The sequence below is a fragment of the Talpa europaea genome (genome assembly GCF_964194135.1).
Source record: "Talpa europaea genome assembly, chromosome: 13".
In the NCBI taxonomy this organism is placed as follows: domain Eukaryota; kingdom Metazoa; phylum Chordata; class Mammalia; order Eulipotyphla; family Talpidae; genus Talpa; species Talpa europaea.
The window spans coordinates 28,661,056-28,682,674 of record NC_140080.1 but is presented as its reverse complement, the minus strand read 5'-3'; the positions used below and the strand labels follow the sequence as shown (position 1 = coordinate 28,682,674).

General features: G+C 38.6%; 2 protein-coding genes across 3 annotated transcripts in view; one reads left to right on the top strand and one right to left on the bottom strand.

Moving 5' to 3' along the window:
- The window catches only part of CDKL3 (cyclin dependent kinase like 3), a gene marked incomplete at both ends in the record, with an annotated part of 44,005 nt that overhangs the window by 6,491 nt on the left and 15,895 nt on the right, over positions 1 to 21,619 (top strand). For both annotated transcript variants that reach the window (XM_084252560.1, XM_084252561.1), the window contains 3 exons: positions 7,970 to 8,148; positions 14,807 to 14,919; positions 16,362 to 16,501. In XM_084252560.1, coding sequence (XP_084108686.1) covers positions 7,970 to 8,148; positions 14,807 to 14,919; positions 16,362 to 16,501 — 432 coding nt within the window. The remainder of the gene's footprint in view (positions 1 to 7,969; positions 8,149 to 14,806; positions 14,920 to 16,361; positions 16,502 to 21,619) is intronic.
- LOC311182782 (small ribosomal subunit protein eS12-like) lies at positions 9,036 to 9,584 on the bottom strand. Its single transcript, XM_084251900.1, has one exon. The coding sequence runs from the start codon at positions 9,551 to 9,553 to the stop codon at positions 9,173 to 9,175; it is 381 nt and encodes a 126-aa protein (XP_084108026.1). The 5' UTR covers positions 9,554 to 9,584; the 3' UTR covers positions 9,036 to 9,172.

The following is a 21,619-nucleotide window of genomic DNA, read 5'->3' as shown; positions in this document are numbered from 1 at the left end:
TGGTGGTAAGAGCTTGATCTAGGATAGAGGCAATGGGAAAGAGGAAGGCTATTGAGGAGAGGATCAAAAGGCTTCAAAAGATAAATGAGGGCCTCCCCGGTGGCGCAGCGGTTGAGCGCTGGGTTGCGAAGCTGCCCGCGGCCTCTGCAGCGCCGGTTCAATCCCCGGCTGCCCCCGGCCACCAGAGGAGGGTCCCACATGGCGCGCAGACCTCTCCTGCCGCCCGCTGCTCCCCTCAGCAGTGTACTTCGGTCCTTCTGCCTGCTCTGCTCCCTGCTCTGGCTCTGGTGAATTCTCTCACCCTCCCGCGCTTCTGACTGTACCCAGTGCATGTATAAACAAAACAAACAAGCAAACAAATAAATAAATAAAAACATGCCTCTAGAAAAATTAAAAAAAAAATTTAAAAAAAGTACAAAAAAAAAGAGATAAATGACAGGATTTGGTAAATAAAATATGAAAGATGCAAACAAAGGGAGAAATAAAAAATAATTATAAGATTTTTAATTTGAGAGCAGAATTATGCTATCAGCACTCAGTAATTTTAGAGGGTAGAATTGCTTGTAAACATATTGATATATCTTTATGGACAGTGAGAATTTTTTTGAGGGGGAGACTGAGAACTTCTAGGTAAAATAGTGGTTAGTTATAATTATTTATATAACAGGACCTTAGGATGCTGGATATATCAAATTTGGAATCTTGATCTTAGAGGCTGCAGTTACAGGACATAGAAAAGTAGAGGACTGTCCTCAGCATTACATGCAAAAGAATACCCTTGGGTATGTGGGAGGCAGCAAGAGCCCTAGACAGAAGCAACCATATTCTTTTATTTATTTTTTTTATGGTGAAAAAATTTATATTTAGAATTAGCCAGCTGTACTAGTTGAGATGATCACAGTTTTGTTGGCAACATCTAAAGCATCCTACTCAGGAGCCAGTCAAACACAAGCCTTCTCTTTATCACATCTGATGAGAGTGTTGACCTTGTCCACATCAGTGTCATTGAGCCTGTTTGATCGGGGCCTATTGGCCTTCACATCCACAATGTTGTCTTCTGTCTTCTTCATGACTGACTTGGTGTTCAGGGGGAAACTGATGAAACTGATGAAGACCATCTCCTGGGATGGTCTTCTGAGGATATTTGGGTTGCTTTAAAAGCTGCAGTGTGTCGGGTAGTCAGAAAGTGGTGACCTGTGGGTCTTTTCCTGTGGCTGCAGATGTTTTTCAGCACTGCTTTCTTGGTCTTCAAATCTTTGACTTTGAGAGAGGCAGAAGCTTCCTTCTTTGCTTTCAGTGCCTTCATCTCTTTTACTCTTTTCGTTTAAGTAGAATCTGGAGTAAAATGATCCCCATTTGGCACCTCGTAGAATGTTGCAAAATTCGATACTTTTTTTTAAAAAAAAGATTTGTTTATTTATGCATACAAGAGCTGGGGTACAGGCCAGAGATGGGGGGGCTGTGAGAGGATTCACCAGAGACAGAGCGGGGAATAGAACAGGCAGACTAACTGAAACACACTGCCGAGGGGAGCAGTGGGTGAAACAGAAGAGGTCTGCTTCACCGTGTGGGTTGCTCCCTGGCCAGCCGGGGATCGAACTCGTGCTGCAGAGACGGTGGATTGCTTCATAGTGCGGTGCTTAACCCCTTGCACCACCAGGGAGGCCCCCTCCATCACCACTGTTCTTTGTGTTCTTCCCACCCTCGTTTTGATTCCTCTCCCTCCCCTCCCCTGCAGAATGTCTCTGATTTATAGTTGTCTGTTTATTTTTGTTTAAAATATTTGATCTTATAAGCCTCTTCAAAATCATTTTGGAAGCAGTCAGAGGTGTTTTTTATTAGCAGTCAGAGTTTAAATGCAAATATTTGGTCTTTTGGGGACATAGAAATGGTTTAGTCATCCTTCATTTATTCAGCAAATATTTACTGAGCATCTTACAGTAGCAGACATTGATTGTACTAGGTGCTGAAAATGCAGCCTTGCATGAAATAGTTGGAGATTTTAACTCTCTTCTTAGATTGGTATTTAAATTCAAGCATATAGGCCCAAATAGAGCAGGGGCATTACAAAATACTGTAACACAAAGTTTTAAGTACTTCTAGAGCATTTCACTACAAAGTTAAAGAGACTCAAACTCATTCCTGAATCCAAAATCTGTTAGTTCACACTGTATACAAAAGTTAACTGAAAATGGATCTAAGACCTAAATGTAAAAGCTAAAACCTTAGGAAAAAATATAGGTGAAAATCTTTATAACCATGTATTAAGCAGTAGTTCTGTAGGTCTGACACCAAAAGTGAAAGCAATCTAAGGAAAAATATACAAATTGAACTTCATCAAAATGAAACACTTTTGTTCAAGACACCATCAAAGAAATAAAAGGACAATTCATTGAATGAGGGAAAATATTTGTAAATCATATATCTGATAAAAACCTAGTAGTCAGGGGGCCTCCCTGGCATTGCAAAGGTTTAGGTCTTAGCACTATGAAGCTATTGGCAGCCACTGCAGCATGAGTTCGATCCCTGGCCAAGGAGCTAACCCACATGGCACAGCAGACTTCTGCTTCACCCCTGCTCCCCTCAGCAGTGTATTTCAATCCATCTGCCTGTTCTGCTTCCCACTCTGTCTCTGGTGAATCCTCTCACCCCCCCGACCCCCCACATCTCTGGCCTACACCCCACTTCTTGTATGCATAAATAAAAATAAATCCTTAAAAACAAACAAACAACCTAGTAAACAGGACATGTAAAATACAACTAAACAATAAAAACACAAATAAACCAATTTTTAAATGGGCAAAGGACTTGAAGAGACATTTCTCCAAAGAAGATATACATATGGGTGATAGCACATGAAATGATGCTCACCATCATCCGTCATGGAAATGCAAATCAAAATCACAATGAGATCCCACCTCACACCCACTAGACTGCCTTTAATTTAAAAGCTAGGCAATAGCAGATGTTGGCAAGGAAGTGGAGACGTTGGAACCCTCATGTGGTGCTGGTGGTGATGCACAATGGTGCAGCTGCCATGGAAGACATTTTGGCAGCTCCTCAAAAACTTAATCATAGAATTACCATATGACCTAGCAATTTTCCTCCTAAATATATATCCAAGAGAATTGAAAGCATAGATTTTGTATAAAAACTTGCATAGGAATGTTCATGTCATCCTTATGATAGCCAAAAATAATCAAATGTCTATCAGCTGATGAATGGACAAACAAAATGATGTCTATCCATATACTGGAATTTATTCAGTTGCAAAAAGGAATGAAGTACTGATATAAGCTATAAGAATGAATCTTGAGTGCCTCCCCTGGTGGCACAGGTGGTTGAGCACAGCACTATGAAGCTGTCCTCAGCCTCTGCAGCGTCCATTCTATCCCGGCCAGCTGGTGAGGGTCCCACATGGCGCGGCAGACCTCTCCTATCTCACCCTCTGCTCCCCTCAGCAGTGTATTTTGTCAGTCTGCCTGTTCTGTTCCCCATTCTGTCTCCTGTGAATTCTCTCATCGTCCCGCACATCTGGCCTGTACCCCGGTTCTTGTATGTATAAATAAATGAATAAACAAACAAATAAATAAATAAATAAACCTTAAAAAAAAAAAGAATGAATCTTGAAAAATTAATGAAAGACCACATAGTGAATTATTATATTAAAATAACTTATCCCAAACAGGCAAATTCATATTTTTATGTGTTCTTCGAAGAAATGTTTATTTAAATCCTTTGTTCATTTTTTAATTTGGTTTTTGTCTTTTTATTATTAATAGGTATTTTGTATATTTTGGGTACCTGATGCTTAGCAGAGATAGGATTTGCAAATAACTTCTCCTATTCTTTGAATTGTTTTTTTGCTTTATAGACAGTTCTTTTTTATTTAAAATTATAAATCATTTTTTCTCTTTATTTGCTGAGATATTGTATTCATACTTATTTACTGAAGGCTGGCTCTGTGTATGGGACGTAACTTCACTATTCAGGTAGGCTGTTTACAACTCTGGCTTGGCCTTGCCTTTCTCTTCGTGCAGAGCCTCACTGTGAGCAAGAGGTGAGAGCTTAGGACCATCTCAGGTCTCTCCTGGACCTGTGTCTAGCACTGTCATATGTGCAGGCTTCCTGAGTCTCAGAAATATGTTGGAACTTTTCAGGTCCTCTATGGAGATCTCACTCAGCCTTTTGTTTTTAAGTGTTTTGGTAACCTTGCTGTTTGCCCTAATTGTTTAAGTTGCTTCATGTGGCTGCACAGTAGCCACTAATTATTTCTGACAAAGATCCCAGGAGAAAGACTGTTTTCACTGGACAAGTTCTAAACTAGGGCAACTAGAGATAAGCTTTGTGGTGTGATTTTCCAGGGAACTGCTGGACTGACCAAATGACAGTTACCTGGAATGGGGCTTTGGATGAAATACAGCCCTGTTCAACTTACATTATTTGGAGGCTGATTGGTTTTCAAGGTTATTAGGAGCTGGGGAGAGGGGAGTAGAAATAGGGTAAGTGAAGAATACCATAAAGCTCACTGTTTCTACTGAAATTTGGTCACTTTTTGGATTTTTGTAGACCTTTTGTTAATTTCTAAATCCTGGAAAAGTTAATTTTAGCATTTTCCCCCAGTATTTTCATAAGTTTATTGAAGAGAGTATTTTTGGAGGTACTCAATTTGCCATTCCCACTGACATAACCCCCTTGACTCTTTATCACACTGCCTTCATAATTTTTAATTAGTTTGTTTATTGTTCTTTTGGAAATCTGCCTTTCCTATCAGAATGTAAACTCTATGAGTGTAGAGACTTTGCTATTCATTGCCCAGAATAGTATTTTCAATAGAACAGGTCTCAATGTTTGTAGAAAGAATGGATTGAACTAATAGGTTGTACCAATAATCAGGGATATTATTGAGTGCTTGTAGTGCAAGGATACTTTTTATTTATTTATTTATTTATTTATTTTTTTAAATAGAGGCATGCTTTATTTATTTATTTAGTTTGTTTGTTTATACATGCACTGGGTACAGTCAGAAGCGAGGGAGGGTGAGAGAATTCACCAGAGCCAGAGCAGGGAGCAGAACAGGCAGAAGGACCGAAGTACACTGCTGAGGGGAGCAGCGGGCGGCAGGAGAGGTCTGCGCACCATGTGGGACCCTCCTCTGGTGGCCAGGGAGCAGCCGGGGATCGAACCGGCGCCGCAGAGGCTGCGGACAGCTTCGCAACCCAGCGCTCAACCACTGCGCCACCGGGGAGGCCCTATTTATTTATTTTTTAAAAAATATTTATTTATGTATTTATTTATACAAGCACTGGGGTAAAGTCAGAAGCGCAGGAGGATGAGAGAAATCACCAGAGCCAGAGCGGGGAGCAGAGCAGGCAGACTGATGAAGTACACTGCTGAGGGGAGCAGCAGGCACTGCTGAGGGGAGCAGCAGGCGGTAGGAGAGGTCTGCGCGCCATGTGGGACCCTCACCTGGTGGCTGGGGATCTAACCGGTGCTGCAGAGGCTGCTGGCAGCTTTGCAACCCAGCGCTCAACTGCTGCACCGCTGGGGAGGCCCGCAAGGATACTTTTAAAACATCAATCAAGCATTTGGGTGACTCATTTATATTAATTATTATTATCTTTTTGATTATTGCTATTTAGTGAGTCTGATTTGTTGGGTTTTTTTTTGAGAAGTAAACTGATCTTTATTCACAAATGACATAATCATCTAAATAGAAAATCCTGTGGAATCTAGAACAAAGTTGACAGAAGTAATTAGTAAATTTATTAGGGTTGTAGGCTACAAGATCAATATGCCAAAATTAATTGTACTAACAATGAAGTTAGTTGTTGAAAAGAGTGAGAATGTTAAGTATCAATGGGATGGATCTTTCTGCCTCATTTTAAGAGCACTGAAGAAAAGGGTGATGGATGTGTGGTAGGCAGAATGTGTGAAATGGCATCTTAATGTGCTTTTCCATGTCTATTTTTACTCATGTTATATCCTCAGATCTTGGCATAGTGGCTAGCATATAGTAGTCACTCAAGGAAAGTTGTGGGAGTAAAAAAGAATTAATACAGTTCTGCAGATGGCAACTTTAAGACTTATCCTATGTTAATTTGTTTGCCATTTGTCAAGGGAGTCTGAGGTAGAGAGCCATTCCCAAAGACTCACAATACTCAGTTGCAAAAATAAGAAAATATCAACAGATTTTTGTCTCTGAGCTCTTCTCACTACTCATGCTGTGATGCAGTGTTGGTGATGAGTGTATATTTCTACTCATTTGATAATATTTTTAAATGTGTCTTTGTTCTGGCACTGTACTGAGTATTGGGGATTTAGTTTGAACAAGGCGGACACACATCATGCCCTCCTGCAGCTTACCATCTGGTGGGTGGGAGTTACAAGTAAACAGGCAGTTACTAGTATAACATGACAGATATTACCATGTGCGAGGTACAGTATGATATAAGTACACATAGAAGAAACATGTAATGCAAACATCTATGCTGAGACCTGAGGAAATAGTTGGCCACGCAAATTGTAGGCAGTTGAAACAGCAGCAGCAAATACATAGTGATGAGACAAGCCCTAAAAATTTAGGAAACTAATATTCTATAGGTTATGGATGGGAGATTGAGAAGTTGAGCAGGGGTCATATCCTACAAGGCCTTTCAAGCCATTTTAATGAATTTCTAATTTATCCTATAGGATTGGAAATCTTTAAAGGATATTAGAGAAGTGACATGATCACACATGTGATTTCAAAATAGTACAACGACCTCATTGTGGACAGTGGATTGAAGGGCATCAGAGCAAATTCAGGGAGACCAACTGATAGTGTAGTAGTTTTGGGGAGAACTGAGGGGACTTGAATTAGGGAGAGAAGCAGACAGATTAAGAGTGTTTAGGGGCTGAGGGAGAAGAGTGCCTTGGTCTTGCCTTGAACCATGGTGGGGAGTGTCAGTGTTGGTTCCCTTCACTGAATTAAAAGGCTGTAAGGACAGTCTTTTAGTAGTTGGTTTGTTAGAAAAGATGATACATTTAGTTTTGTATTTGCTAAGTTTCAGGAGTGTGGGGGCCTGCCTTGTGGAACATCTTGTGAACTTGCACTCCTTGTAGAAACTGAAAGATATAGCTTTATTAGAAATTTGGAAATTATCAGTATATCTGTATATATACTGATATATATGTGGATATCTATGTACCGAGACATATAGACTATGTAGTTGTATATATTATATATATGTGTGTAAATACTGAAGATATATTTGCAGATGAGATCAAGATAAAGCAGCCAGTATGTGGGAAGACACCCAAGAGAGTATGGTGTCTCCATAATTAAGTGAAGAAAGTGACCCCCTCAAAAAATATGTAGATGAGATTATTCAGGCAACCTGATGTAAAGTAAGACTAAGACTAGAACCTTACATTTAATTGGCAGATGGAGGAACTGCTGTAGAGATAGAAAGAAATTGTAAGACATCAAGGAAGATATGTATGGAGGGGTGGGTATTGGATATAGCAGCTGTGAGGATTTTCATGACTGGCTAGGGTGGTTTAATGAACTGTGGGATCAGAAAAAAGATTACAATACCTTGAGGAGTGAATAAGTGGTCAGAAAGTAATTTCTGATAAAGATATTTTCAAGAGGTTTTACAGTGAAGGAAATTAGAAAGGGGGCAGTATCTGGAGTGTGGCCTGGAGTTGAAAGAGTTTTTTTACTAAGTTCTGTTGATTACTTTTCCTTTTTAGGAAAGTGATTTACCTTTTTAGGCTCTTTTCTTGTTTTTTTAAGAGGATGGATGGGGCAAGAATTGAAAATATATACTCTTTAGCTTCTACCTTATACAGTTAATCCTTTGATGTGGTAAGAAAATTGCTTTTCTGTCTCAAATAGCTAGATTTTCTCTGTATAATATATGAGATTCTCTAGTTAAAAATGAAACCTCATTTTAATACATGGCATCTTCTGTTTGTTTTTTAGATCATTCATCGAGATATAAAACCTGAGAATATTTTAGTATCCCAATCAGGAATAACTAAGCTCTGTGATTTTGGTTTTGCACGGACACTAGCAGCTCCTGGGGACATTTATACAGACTATGTGGCCACACGCTGGTATAGAGCTCCAGAATTAGTATTAAAAGATACCTCTTACGGAAAGTATGTATATTTTGGGATCCTGTGTGATCTTTCCTAGCCAACTCTTCTCTCCTTTGGTGTATTTGTCACCCCTACTACTGATATTCTCTGCAGTCTGTGTCTGGATTGGGGCGAAGAAAGGAATATCTCAAAATAGAACACAGAGTTCCTGTAGGCACCTCCCCTGCTGGCTACTGATGCTGCCATACTTGCCCTCTGGAACTGAGTGGCGTCAGCTCCAGGAGACCAGGGCAGACATCTCTCAGGTTGTACCTGTGCTTGTGTTAAGCTGTGCCCGGTGCTGGGTCTTATTGCCCTCTCTGCTTATCTTTAGCTTCTATGTTCAGCAAAGATGTAAAATCTCTAAATTTATCTTACTCTGTTAGTGTTATCGCCAAAACTGCCAAGTTTCTTACTTCCTGGAATATGGCAACCTCTTTACAAGAACTGGCAAATAAATTATAAAATCATACTATTCTAGATGCCTCAAAAAACAGCACAGTCTCAGTGTCTTGTGAAACAGCACAGATAGTGCAAAACAGCAATTGGATGTACGCAATCAGTCTGGAAGAACATAAAGGGACCAGGTCATACACTTAATATAAGAAATTGGAGGGGAGGCTGTTCTTTCATGTTTTCTTTAGAAAACAGTAAAATACTGTAGCAACTTTGAATATGAGACTCATCATTCAGGCTTGTTAATTTGATTTGCTCGTTTATATTATGGTGATTGACTGAATTATTTTAGTGAAGTATATTTCTATATACTCCACCCCTTTCAATCCCCATGCCCCACACACTCACACTCACATATGCAATAAGTCTCTGTTCTTGCACCTCAGGCAAGCACAATTTGAGTAGATCCACAGTCACTCTGGGATAACTGGTATTAGTAGGTTTCTTTTTTCCCAACTATGCCTAACTATAAAACTCCACTAATTGATGTCTGTTTGGTGTGTTGTTTTCAGCATTGCCCTAGGGTTGGTTTTTTTTTTTTTTTTTTGATCAGCCAAATTTTTTTATTTGCTCATTTCTTGCATTTGAACTACTCCTCGATGACATCCTTGGCCTGAGACTCTTTGCCATAGTCCTTAACTACCACACAACTGCAGCCAACCACTTTACGGGGCTTCCCCTCTCTGTCAATTTTACAGAGGCCTACCCATTCGCCCAGTTTTTTGTTGTCATCAACCTTAATTAAGTTGATTTGGTGTTCAGCACAAAGGGCCTCCACCAACTTGACGTACATGGGTTCATCACAGTTGGATGCAAGCACACAAAGATGGGCTTGGCGCTTGTCTAAGGCTTTGGCAGCTTCGCGAATTCCACGTGCTAGGCCATTGTGAATGAGGGCGGTCTTCAGCACCTCTTGCAAAGCAGTATTAACGTCCATTACACCTCCAGCAGCAATGCCTTCCTCGGCCATGGCGGTGGGTTACGGGTGGAGCCGAATCTTGAATGCACCCGAGAATCTTGAATGCACCCGAGCCTCGGCCTCCGTGTGACAGCAGCGGCAGGGAAAGAGCTGCCCTAGGGTTTTAATTGTCCTGCAAACTAACTCAAATTAAGGTTCTTCAAAGAAATCATTTCTGTGGTTAGTATTTAATCTGACCCCAGGAAGGCTTCTTACATTGTTTCATTCTCTGGCTGTTTCCTGCAAACTAACGTATAGAATAGATTCCTCCTTTTCCTAGGTAGAATATTTGAGCCAGAGCTCTGTAGTTGGTATAGGGATAATTCATTCTTCTATCAAAATGACACTTCACTGTAGGAACTGAATGCTCAGGGAGGTGTGGGGAGACAGAGGCCCTGTGTTTGCCTTTCCTGGTATGGAACCACTGCCTCATGGGATGGGCCAATCGCAATTGGAACTCATTATTTCCAGTGTACCTCAGCCAATGTAGATACACTGTTCTGTGAATTGGGACTAGTCAGAAGAAGACTCCACCTTTTAGCCATACACACTCAGGATTTAGCTTCAGCAACAGGTAGCTGGGGGCAGTATGAGAAAAAGTAATATTCTGCACCTCTGAATAAAGCCCTTTGGGAGCTAGGGAATAAAGTAGAAATGTGACTAGAACTGTGCAGGGTAATGTCTTTGCATCGCTGAACTGAAATGCAGAGTAAAAGAGTGGTTGTGATATAAATACCAAAGACTCATCTTTCTTACCATGGATTTTCTTGAGTAGATATTTCTTCAAATATTGTTTATCCTTTGTACTATTTCCAGAAACTTTAATAGTTCAGTAGTTTTTTTTTTTCCATAATTTCACCGGTTTCATTGGAGAGTAGGTCAGCACACCTCACACTAACATGATGAAAGTCCATCCCCTTCCATTTCTTTTTAACACTTCTCTTACCCCGTATTAGACTAGCACTTGATCATATTTTAGCTCATGGGAAACCCTCTAAGATCAGTGCTGCATTGACTATCAACTACATGTATTCTCCTGTTGCTCTTTGAAAGACCTACCTAGATAAAGCTTTGCATTTTTTTTTTAAGATTTATTTTATTTATTCAAGAGCCAGGTACAGGCTAGATGTGTGGGAGGGTGAAAGGAGTCACCAGAGACAGAGTGGGGAACAGAACAGGCAGACTGAAGAAATACACTGCTCAGGGGAGCAGCGGGCGAGACAGGTGAGGTCGGCTCGCCATGTGGGTTGCTCCGAGGCCGGTGCGGATAGAACCGGCACTGCAGAGGCTGCGGACAGCTTCACAGCGCTGCTGCGCTCAACCGCCTGCGCCACCAGAGAGGCCCAAACCTTTGCATTTCTACAGATAGTTCCTTAACTTACTAAATTGAACTGTAGGTATTCAGATCAAGTTGGGAAAGTGAACTGGTTTGTGTAGGGATGTTTTTAGTGTCTCTCGGAAGTGGAAGGGGTGAGTAAGAATTCCATATTGTATGGAGTATCCATTAGAATTTGCTTAATGTTTTGAAGGCTAAAACTTGGTCTTAACATTTCTGTTTCTCACTAAAACTTATAAATGTCTATTAAGTTCTTAACTCTTTTGAAATATGCAAGTTTTTAAGTTCCTATTATATCATCCAGTTGTAATGTGAACTTGAAAATTTGCATATACTAAAACACACCTACAGAAATGGGAGCATACTATATATGTCTTAGATGATCTTGATTTTTTTCTCTTAATTTTTAAAAATGATAGAATTAATTTTTTTAGAGCAGTTTTAGGTTTACAGAAAAAATTGAGCAGAAAGTACAGTTTCACTTTCCATACACCCCCATCTACCCTATCACCACAGCACAGTTTTCTTATTAGTATCCTACATTAGTTTGATACACTTGTTACAATTAGTAAGTCAATATTGGTACATTATCATTAACTAAAGCCTATAGATTATATTAGGGTTCATTCTTTGTATTGTATCTCCTATATATTTTATTTGTATTGTATATATTTGTATTGTATCTCCTATAATATTTAATGTATTGTGTCAACTTTATAGTATCATACAGAATAGTTTCTCAGCCCTAATAATCCCTCTGCCTTCTGTTTTTTATCCTTCCCTCTTTCTCCTTCAACCCCGGCAACCAATTATCCTTTTACTTAATACTTTTTCATTTTTCATAAAGTTATGTTGGGTTTATACATTATGTGACCTTTTCGGATTGACTTCTTTCACTTAGCAATATGTACTTAGGACTGCTCTGTGGTTTTGTGGCTTACTAGCTAATTTATTTATTTATTTAAAAGATTTGTTTATTAATTTATACAAGCACGGGTACAGTCAGAAGCGTGGGAGGGTGAGAGAATCCACCAGAGCCAGAGCGGGGAGCAGAGCAGGCAGAAGGACCGAAGTACACTGCTGAGGGGAGCAGCAGGCTGCAGGAGAGGTCTGCATACCATGTGGGACCCTCGCCCGGTGGCCGGGGATCGAACCTGCGCTGCAGAGGCTGTGGGCAGCTTCACAGCCCAGCACTCAACCGCTGCGCCACCGGGGAGGCCCACTAGCTAATTTATTTTTATTGCTACATGATATCTCATTGTGTATATGTATAACAGTTTGTTTATTCACCTAATGAAGGACATCTTGTTTGCTTCAAGTATTGGTAGTTATGTATAAGTATTACAAATATCGAAGTACAGATGAATGTATTTGTGGGCATAGTTTTTCAACTCATTTGGCTAAATACCAAGTTGTGGAGTTATTGCTGGATTGTATGTTCAGACAATGTTAAGTTGTCAACTGTCAAAGTGACTATATCATTTTACATTCCCACCACCAATGAATGAGAGTTCCTTTTGCTCCACACACTCCATCATTTGGTGTTATTAGCATTTTGGATTGCTGTTTTAATCTGCAATTCTTTGATGACATATGATAGAGAGCAGCTTTTCAAATGCTTATTTGCAACATGTATTTCTTCTTTGATAAGGTGTCCATATATTTTGCCCATTTTAAACTATATTGTTTGTTTACTTTCTATTTTGTTTAAGAGTGTTTATAGACTTTTGATGCAAGTCATTTATCAGATAACATGTTTTGCAAAGCTTTTCTCCAAGTCTGGGATTTTCATTCTCTTAGCACTGTTTTTCACAGAGCAGAAAATTTTTATTTTAATGATGTGCGATTTATTGTGCATTATGCTTTTGGTGTTCTAAAAACATATCATCCAGGGCCTCCCTGGCGGCGCAGCGGTTGAGCGCTGGGTTGCGAAGCTGCCTGCAACCTCTGCAGCGCCAGTTCGATCCCCGGCTGCTCCCCGGCCATCGGAGGAGGGTCCCGCATGGCGCCAGACCTCTCCTGCCGCCCACTGCTCCCCTCAGCAGTGTACTTCGGTCCTTCTGCCTGCTCTGCTCCCTGCTCTGGCTCTGGTGAATTCTCTCACCCTCCCGCACTTCTGACTGTACCCAGTGCTTGAATGAATGAATGAATGAATAAATCTTAAAAAAAAAAAAATATCATCCAAACCAAGGTCATATAGATTTTCTCCTCTATTATTATTGTCTGCAAGTTTTGTAGTTTTGCTCATTTATGTCTATGATCCATTTTGAGTTAATTTTTGTCAAAGATGTAAGTTCTATATTTAGGTTATTTCATTGTACATTTTTTTTTTGCAGAGTTATCCAGTTGTTCCACTCTCACTTATTAAGGACTTTCCTTTCCCTACTGAATTGTCTTTGCTTCTTTATCAGAGATCTGTTAAGTATATTTATATGAGTCTTCCTTTTAGAATATCTATTCTGTTATCCTGATTCATCTATTCTTTCACCAATACCACAATGTCTTGATTATTATAGCTTTATAAATGTCGTAAAGTCAAGTTATGTCTTTCATCTGACTTTGTTCCTCTCCAACATTGTGTGGCTAGTCTGAGTATATTGCCTTTCAGTATAAACTTCAGAATCAATTTGTTGATATTAAAATTGGTTCTTGATTATATTACCTTGAGCCTGTACATCAAGTTGGAAGAACTAATATCCTGCCAATAGAATTCCTTTACATGAACATGGAAGATCTTTTCAATTATTTAGATCACCTTTAATTTCTTTTTTTAAAAAGATTTATTTATTTATGCATACAACAGCTGGGGTACAGGCCAGAGGTGTAGGGGGTGAGAGAATTCACCAGAGACAGACTGGGGAACAGAACAGGCAGATTGACTGAAGTACACTGCTGAGGAGAGCAGCGGGCAAGTCAGGAGAGGTCTGCTGTGCCATGTGGGTTGCTCCCTGGCCGCCTGGGAATCGAACTCGTGCTGTAGTGGCTGTGTTTGCTTCATAGGTTGCGTCCCAACCCTTGCGCCACCAGGGAGGCCCCATCTTTAATTTCTTTAATTAGACTCTTGCTTTTTTCACTTGTGAGTATCTCGGATATCACTTTACGTTAACTTATAATATAGATAGACCTACTTCACCCTTTTTAACAGTTGCATAATATTTCATTGTGTGGTTGTACAAAAATTTACATAGCCATTCCCATATTGGTGGATATTTAGGTTGTTTCTAATCTGCTACCACATTAATGCAGAGAGAGTCTTATATAATTTATCTTTGTGCACATGTGTGAGTCAATCTTTGGATAAATTCCTAGGCATAAATTCATTTCATTATATGTATATTATATAAATTTTGGTAGCTTTGCCCAATTTATTGCTATAAAAGTATTAACTTATTCTCCTAAAATAGTAGATGAGAGTGTTTATTTTCTATCATCTCACCAGTATAGCAATTAACAAATATTATAATCTTTATTAATTGGATTAGTAAAAAATAGATATTATTGTAGTGTTTATATTTCTTCTAAATATGAGGTTGGACATCTCATCTATTTAAAAGCCCCCGTTTTAAAAAACTGACTATCTGGTGGAAAAGTTTGAATTATGCTTAACTTGAAATTGGTTAAAATAAATGAAGTCTAGTAAGATATTTAAGATTTTGTCACTTTTTAAAATGCAAGACCTTTTAATATTTATTCCAATTCATAAAACCATTTGTGTAATGATACATATGTATCTGAAGCATTTTTAGACTTACTGGTACTTTTTTTTTTTTTTTTTTGACTTACTGGTACTTTTTATCTGGACCTTTACATTGGTTCCATTGATACTAATTCTTCTTTTCCCTTTGACCTTAACTTTATCTTAAAAGTTTTTTAAGAAAAGATTTTGTGTATTTCTCCATGAAAAAGTGTTTTATTCTTGTCTGTGGCAGACCTGTGGATATCTGGGCTTTGGGCTGTATGATCATTGAGATGGCTACAGGAAATCCATATCTTCCTAGCAGCTCTGATTTGGATTTACTTCATAAAATCGTGTTAAAAGTAGGTAGGTATTACTAAAATATATTGTTCAATGCCTAAAATAAAATTGCCAGATCAATTATGCTCAGTTTTTTAAGATTTAGTTTTTTCTTTATAAGAAAGGAAAGCATACTGTATTGATAGATGGCAACAGATGAATGCCTTGGGCTGATGACAGTAGAAAATTCTTCTCTGAATTTGCAAATAGTATTTTCTTTGCCAGGATGCAGATAGTTTAGCCATATGTTGATGGCTGATGCTAACAAAAATAATCAATAAAAAGTTACTTCAATTTGTAGGAAAGTTGTTTTTAAATTTTGACTTCTACAAATTATTTGCACCCCTTAATAGAGGCTATTTAGATGTTTTCTAAAAGCATTGGGAGATAGAAAATTATTTGCTTAGAAAATTTTTTTATCACAGTTGATAACTAGTTAGCTAAATAATTTGTTCAAAAATTGATGAGAACTGAGTAATTTGATGATGTTTTGACTATTCAAACATTTTGATGGTTAGCCTTGCTTATGAAGTTTCAGTGATTTTTTTTTTTAAATATATATATATATTTCTCATATGAGGAGTTTGAGGAACCCTTTATGTGGTGGGGAAGCTCTGCATAAGCATGTGTTTAGGACCATAAGGAAGGTACTGTGGACAGCTGTTAAAAGCTGTGAAATATTGATTAAAGATGCAGTTTAGAGGCTTAATGCATCTCTTGTGTCATCTTTAAAGTTCTGGTTATAACATTAAAGTTAGACAAGAAGCCTTAGAATTGGGATAAGACTGGTCATTTTACAGATGAGGAAATGAAAACACCAAAGAGAAGAGATTTGCCCAAAGTAGTAAAACTAGTTATACCAAATTCATGCTAAAATTCACCTATCTCTACTATTTATATTCCTTTCCTTTCTACTACTACTCCCTACTATTGTTTCTTGCTTGAAATATTTCTTTTCTTTTTAAAAAAAATTCAGGTAATATTGGTTTCCAACACACTGTATGATTTAGGGGGATAGATTCACACCTACTCAGATGTACAATATATCACCATACCTGCCATCAATCTTTGCACTATTTCTGTTAACAATTTTAATATTTCTGCTCTTTGTTGATGAACACTTGCTAGCTAGACCATTTATATATCCATATGGAAATATGTAAAACTTTCAATGTGTTTTCCCTATAGTATTGTATGATATATCTGATATTTTGGTAGAAGAAAGTGAACCCTGTGGTTTTACATTCTCTACTAGCTATACACTGTTTGCTATGTGTACAGGTTACTGGGGAAACCTCAATTTTTTCATGCTATATTCAAATATTTCCTTGTTCAATTTTTAAAAAAAATTAAAGGAACGTAACTGCTGTTCTCCTTCTTCAGTAATTTTATGTAAGCCACATAGCAGTTTATTTTAATTGTAGGCTAATTTCTCTGTTTTCTTATATACATACTTTTTCTCTTTTCAGGCAATTTGACACCTCATTTACAGAATATCTTTTCAAAAAGTCCCATTTTTGCTGGGGTGGTCCTTCCTCAAGTTCAGCACCCCAAAAATGCAAGAAAAAAATACCCCAAACTAAATGGATTGTTGGCAGATATAGTTCATGTATGTTAAAAGATTAATCATTTACTTCGGGGAAATTTTTGTAAATTATAATACAGTTTTAGAATATACATGAAATTGCAAACTTATAAGTAATGTTAAATGTAACGTATCATATCTATTAAGATGTCAAGCATCAGTTAAAAGTTACTATAGGGCCTCCCCGGTGGCGCAGCGGTTGAGCGCTGGCTTGCGAAGCTGCCCGCGGCCTCTGCGGTGCCGGTTCGATCCCCGGCTGCTCCCCGGCCACCGGCGGAGGATCCCACATGGCGCGCAGACCTCTCCTGCCGCCCGCTGCTCCCCTCAGCAGTGTACTTCGGTCCTTCTGCCTGCTCTGCTCCCCGCTCTGGCTCTGGTGAATTCTCTCACCCTCCCGCGCTTCTGACTGTACCCAGTGCATGTATAAACAAAACAAACAAACAAACAAAATAAATAAATAAATAAAAACATGCCTCTAAAAAAAAAAAAAAGTTACTATATTCCTCTATCTTTATATCTTTAGTTCAGGTAAATTGTAATCCATAGACTGTTAGAACTGAAAATCCTCTAGGACAATCTTGGCTATTTTTTTTTTTTTTGTGGGACAAAAAAAGTACAGTACTGCTGTCCCCTCAGCAGTATACTTCGTCAGTCTGCCTGTTCTGTTCACCACTCTGTCTCTGGTGAATCTTCTCACCCTACCGCACATCTGGCCTGTACCCCTGTTCTTGTATAAATAAATAAAACTTAAAAAAAATTTTCTAAAAAAAAATTAGTTTTCTGAATTTCAAAGCAAGTGTAACTTAGTATTTATAAGAAGAGACACTGGAATCACAGAGACTATATTTAAAACCCATCTCTGTCACTATTTAGCTCTGTACCTTTGGGCAAGTCATTTAATCTCTGTGTCTCAATTTACTGGGCTATAAACCAACATTAACAGTATTTATTTTCTGGGGCTAGAGGATTAAATGAGGTAATGGTAGACATGGTATTAGCACAGAGCCTTGAATAAGCTGTTAACATATGTTAATGTTAATTGTTTCAGTGTTTTAGATAGACTTAAATATATGATATATAACATCTTAAGATTATTCTTGAAGGAAAAAAGTTCATATTGGTACCTTACCTGGAAAGAACAAGTGTCATATATTTTTACTATATTTCATCTTTTTTTTTAAGAGTTTTTTTTTAAAGATTTATTTATTTATTTATACAAGCACTGGGGTACAGTCAGAAGTGCGGTAGGGTGAGAGAATTCACCAGAGCCAGAGCAGAGAGCAGAACAGGCAGACTGAAGAAGTACACTGCTGAGGGGAGCAGTGGGCGGCAGGAGAGGTCTGCGCACCATGTGGGACCCTCGCCCGGTGGCCTGGGATGGAACTGGTGATGCAGAGGCTGGGGGCAGGTTCGCAACCCAGCACTTAACTGTTGCGCTACCAGGGGAGGCTCTATTTCATCTTATTTTCTCTTTTTATTTTATAGTTTTAATTATCAAAGGAATACATAATGATCACAGAAAAAGTGGAAAACACATGATAAACAAAAAAGAGAAATTAAGATTTCCCCAACCCTCACACTCTGAAAAAAATTGCTATTAACATTTTAGTTTTTACAAAGTAAATAATCCAGTCAAATAATGGGCTTAAGAGCTAAAAAGAAACTTCTCCAAAGAGGAAATGCAAATGGTCAACAGGCATATGAAAAAATATTCAACAACACTTGTAATCAGGGAATTGCAAATCAAATCTACAATGAGATCCCATCTTACACCACTGAGAATGGCACGTATTGAAAAACTTGAAACAACAAATGTTGGTGATGTTGGGGAGAAAGAGGAACTCTCCTGCACTGCTGGTGGGAGTGCAAACTGGTCCAACCACTATGGAAACCTGTTTGGAGATTCCTCAACCTGCTAATGATGGAGCTTCCATATGATCCAGCAATTTCACTCCTAAGTATTTACCCAAAAGACTCAGAAACATTAATTCAAAAGGGCACCTGCACCCCTATGTTTATAACAGCACTATTTACAATAGGTAAGCTATAGAAACAACCCAAATGCCCAAAAATAGATGACTGGATCAAGAAGATGTGGTACATATACACAATGGAATATTACTCAGCAATCAAAAAAGATAAACTCATACAATTTGCAGCAACATGGATGGAGCTGGAAGGGATCATGCTCAGCGAAATAAGTCAGAAAGAAAAAATACCAGATGGTCTCACTCATAGCAGGAATTTAGAAAGCCTAAATAAGGGACCAGGAAAAAGACTAATTACAATAAAGTAAAAATCAAAAGCAACAAGCAACAAGCAAACCAGAGACACTGGGGTGGGGGGAAGAGGGAGGAGGATCAAAACAAGGGGGAATGGGAATTGTATGGGGACTATAACCAAGATGAAAATGAAAAATGAAAAAATGAAAAATGATGTAAAAAATATATAAAATAAAAAAAATAATAAAAAAGTAAAATCTAATTAACATAAAAACATTTTAGTTTTTATACTTCTGGACTGTTCCCAGTGAAATATATACATAGAAATTTGTGCCTTTTGGGGCCTCCCTAGTGGTGCAAGGGCTTAAAAAGCAACCTATGAAGCTTTTCGCAGCCACTGCAGTTCTATCCCCTGCCAGGGAGCTACCCACAATGGCGAAGCAGACCTCTCCTGTCCCGCCCACTGCTCCACTCAGCAGTGTGTTTCGGTTGTTCTGCCTGTTCCATTCCCCGCTCTGTCTCTGGTATCCTCTCACTCCCCGCATCTCTGGCCTATACCCCAGCTCTTGTATGCATGGATAAATAAATCTTTAAAAAAAAAAAAAAAGAAATTCGCACACTGTGTCTAGCAAGTTTATTTTCACTTAGTATATGTAAATAAATATATCACCATGTCAATAAATATGAAAGTATGTAATAATTTTGAGCATTTATTTTCAGTGCAATTTTGTATTTTTAAGTAGCATTGTATATAAATTCCCACTTTTAGTCTAGCACTGGATATAATAATTTTTAAATCTTTGCCAACTTAATAAGTTAGAACTGCTATCATTTATTTTTTTAAAGATTTATTTATGTATACAAGAAGTGGGGTGCAGGCCAGAGGTGTGGGGGGTGAGAGGATTCACCAGAGGCAAAGTGGGGAGCAGAATAGGCAGATCTACTAAAATACACTGCTGAGGGGAGCAGCAGGCATGGTCTGCTGCGCCATGTGGGTTAGCTCCCTGGCTGGGGATCAAACTTATGCTTCAGTGGCTGCTATAGCTTCATAGTGCTGAGACTTAACCCCTTGGCTGTCAGGGAGGCCCAGTATCATTTCTTTAATTGCACTGACATTTCAGAACAGATTGGTTATTTATATTTCTTATTTTAAGAATCCTTTGTCTTTTTGTCAACTAGAGTATCTTTTTCATATTTCTTGTAAAATAATAAAAATGTGAATCTTTTGTTATGTATGTTGCAAAGACTTTCAACTTGACTAATATATTATCATATTTATCATAGACATGTATCATATATACATACTTGGGTTGTTATTCTCATATTGTATCATTTTGATCATTGTCATTTTTTTAAAGATTTATTTATGCACACAAGAACTGGGGTACAGGCCAGAGGTGTGGGGGTGAGAGGATTCACCAGAGACAGAGTGGGGAGCAGAATAGGCAGATTGACTGAAGTACACTGCTGAGGGGAGCAGAGGGCGAATCAGGAGAGGTCTGCTGCCCCATGTGGGTTGCTCCCTGGCTGGGGATCAAACTCATGCTGCAGTCGCTGTGGATAGCTTCATAGGTTGTGTTTTAACCCCTTGTACCACCAGGGAGGCCCCTGATCATTGTCATTTTAAAGTACATCTTATTATATGGGGAAGGGCAGGTATTTTTTCCTAGATTTTAAATTTTGTAAATGACTTTAGTGTGGTATAATATACCTACAATAAATTGTACATACTTACAATGTACAATTTAATAGATTTTAGTAAATGTTTACACCTGAGACCACCACCACAATCAAGATACCTAACTTTTCCATCATCCCCCTAATTTCCTTTTTCAATCCACCTTTTCCTTCAATTCTGTCCCCAGACAACCACTGATTTGCTTTCTGTCTCTATAGGTTAGTTTGCATTTTCTAAAGTATTGCATAAATGAAATCACACTATGTACTCTTTTATGTCTAGCTTCTTAAACTCAGCATTGTGGTTTAGAGATTGATTCATATGGGTTTGTTTTTTTGTGTGTGTGTCACCGTTTATTCCATTTTACTGCTGAATAGTATTTTACTGCATGAGTATATCAGTTTTTTTTTTTAATTCCTGTTTTGGATTGTTTCCTATTATTGACTATTTCAAAGAAAATTGCAGTGAACATTCATGCACAAAATTTTATGTAGATCTATATTTTCCTTTTGGTAAACATCTAAGAGTAAATGATGTGTTTAACTACCATCCTGATTCTCAAAGTATCACATTTTTTACAGTTCTCAAAATAGGACATATATTGAACTTTTCTGAATTATATTTTTCATAAAAGAACTAATATGTTTGCCTCTAGACTTGAGCAGACCTTTTAGCATTTTTCTTACTAAATTTTACTGATAGTCTACTATTATATTCTAAAATAAGGCCAGAGGCCTCCTGGGTGGCCCAAGGGTTTAAGTGTCAGTATGATGAAGCAATCTGCTGCTACTGAAGCACGAGTTCCATGCCTGGCCAGGGAGCTGGCCCTTGACACCTCTGGCCTGTACCCCAGTTCTTGTATGCATAAATGAATAAATCTTTAAAAAATAAAATAAGCCCATATTTTTATTTTTTTTTTAATTTTTTAAAAGATTTATTTATTTATTTATACAAGCACTGGGTACAGTCAGAAGCACGGGAGGGTGAGAGAATCCACCAGAGCCAGAGGGGGGAACAGAACAGGCAGATGGACCGAAATACATTGCTGAGGGGAGCAGCTGGTGGCAGGAGAGGTCTGCGTGCCATGTGGGACCCTCGCCCGGGCCGGCGATCGATCGAAACTGCGCTGCAGAGGCTGCGGGCAGCTTCGCAGCCCAGCGCTCAACTGCTGCGCCACCAGGGGAGGCCCAAGCCCATGATTTTAGCTAGTTACATTTTTTAGGAGCTAGGTATTCCAATTTC

Coding starts and splice junctions, on each gene's coding strand:
- LOC311182782 (XM_084251900.1), bottom strand. CDS start 9,553: ATGGCCGAGGAAGGCATTGCTGCTGGAGGTGTAATGGACGTTAATACT.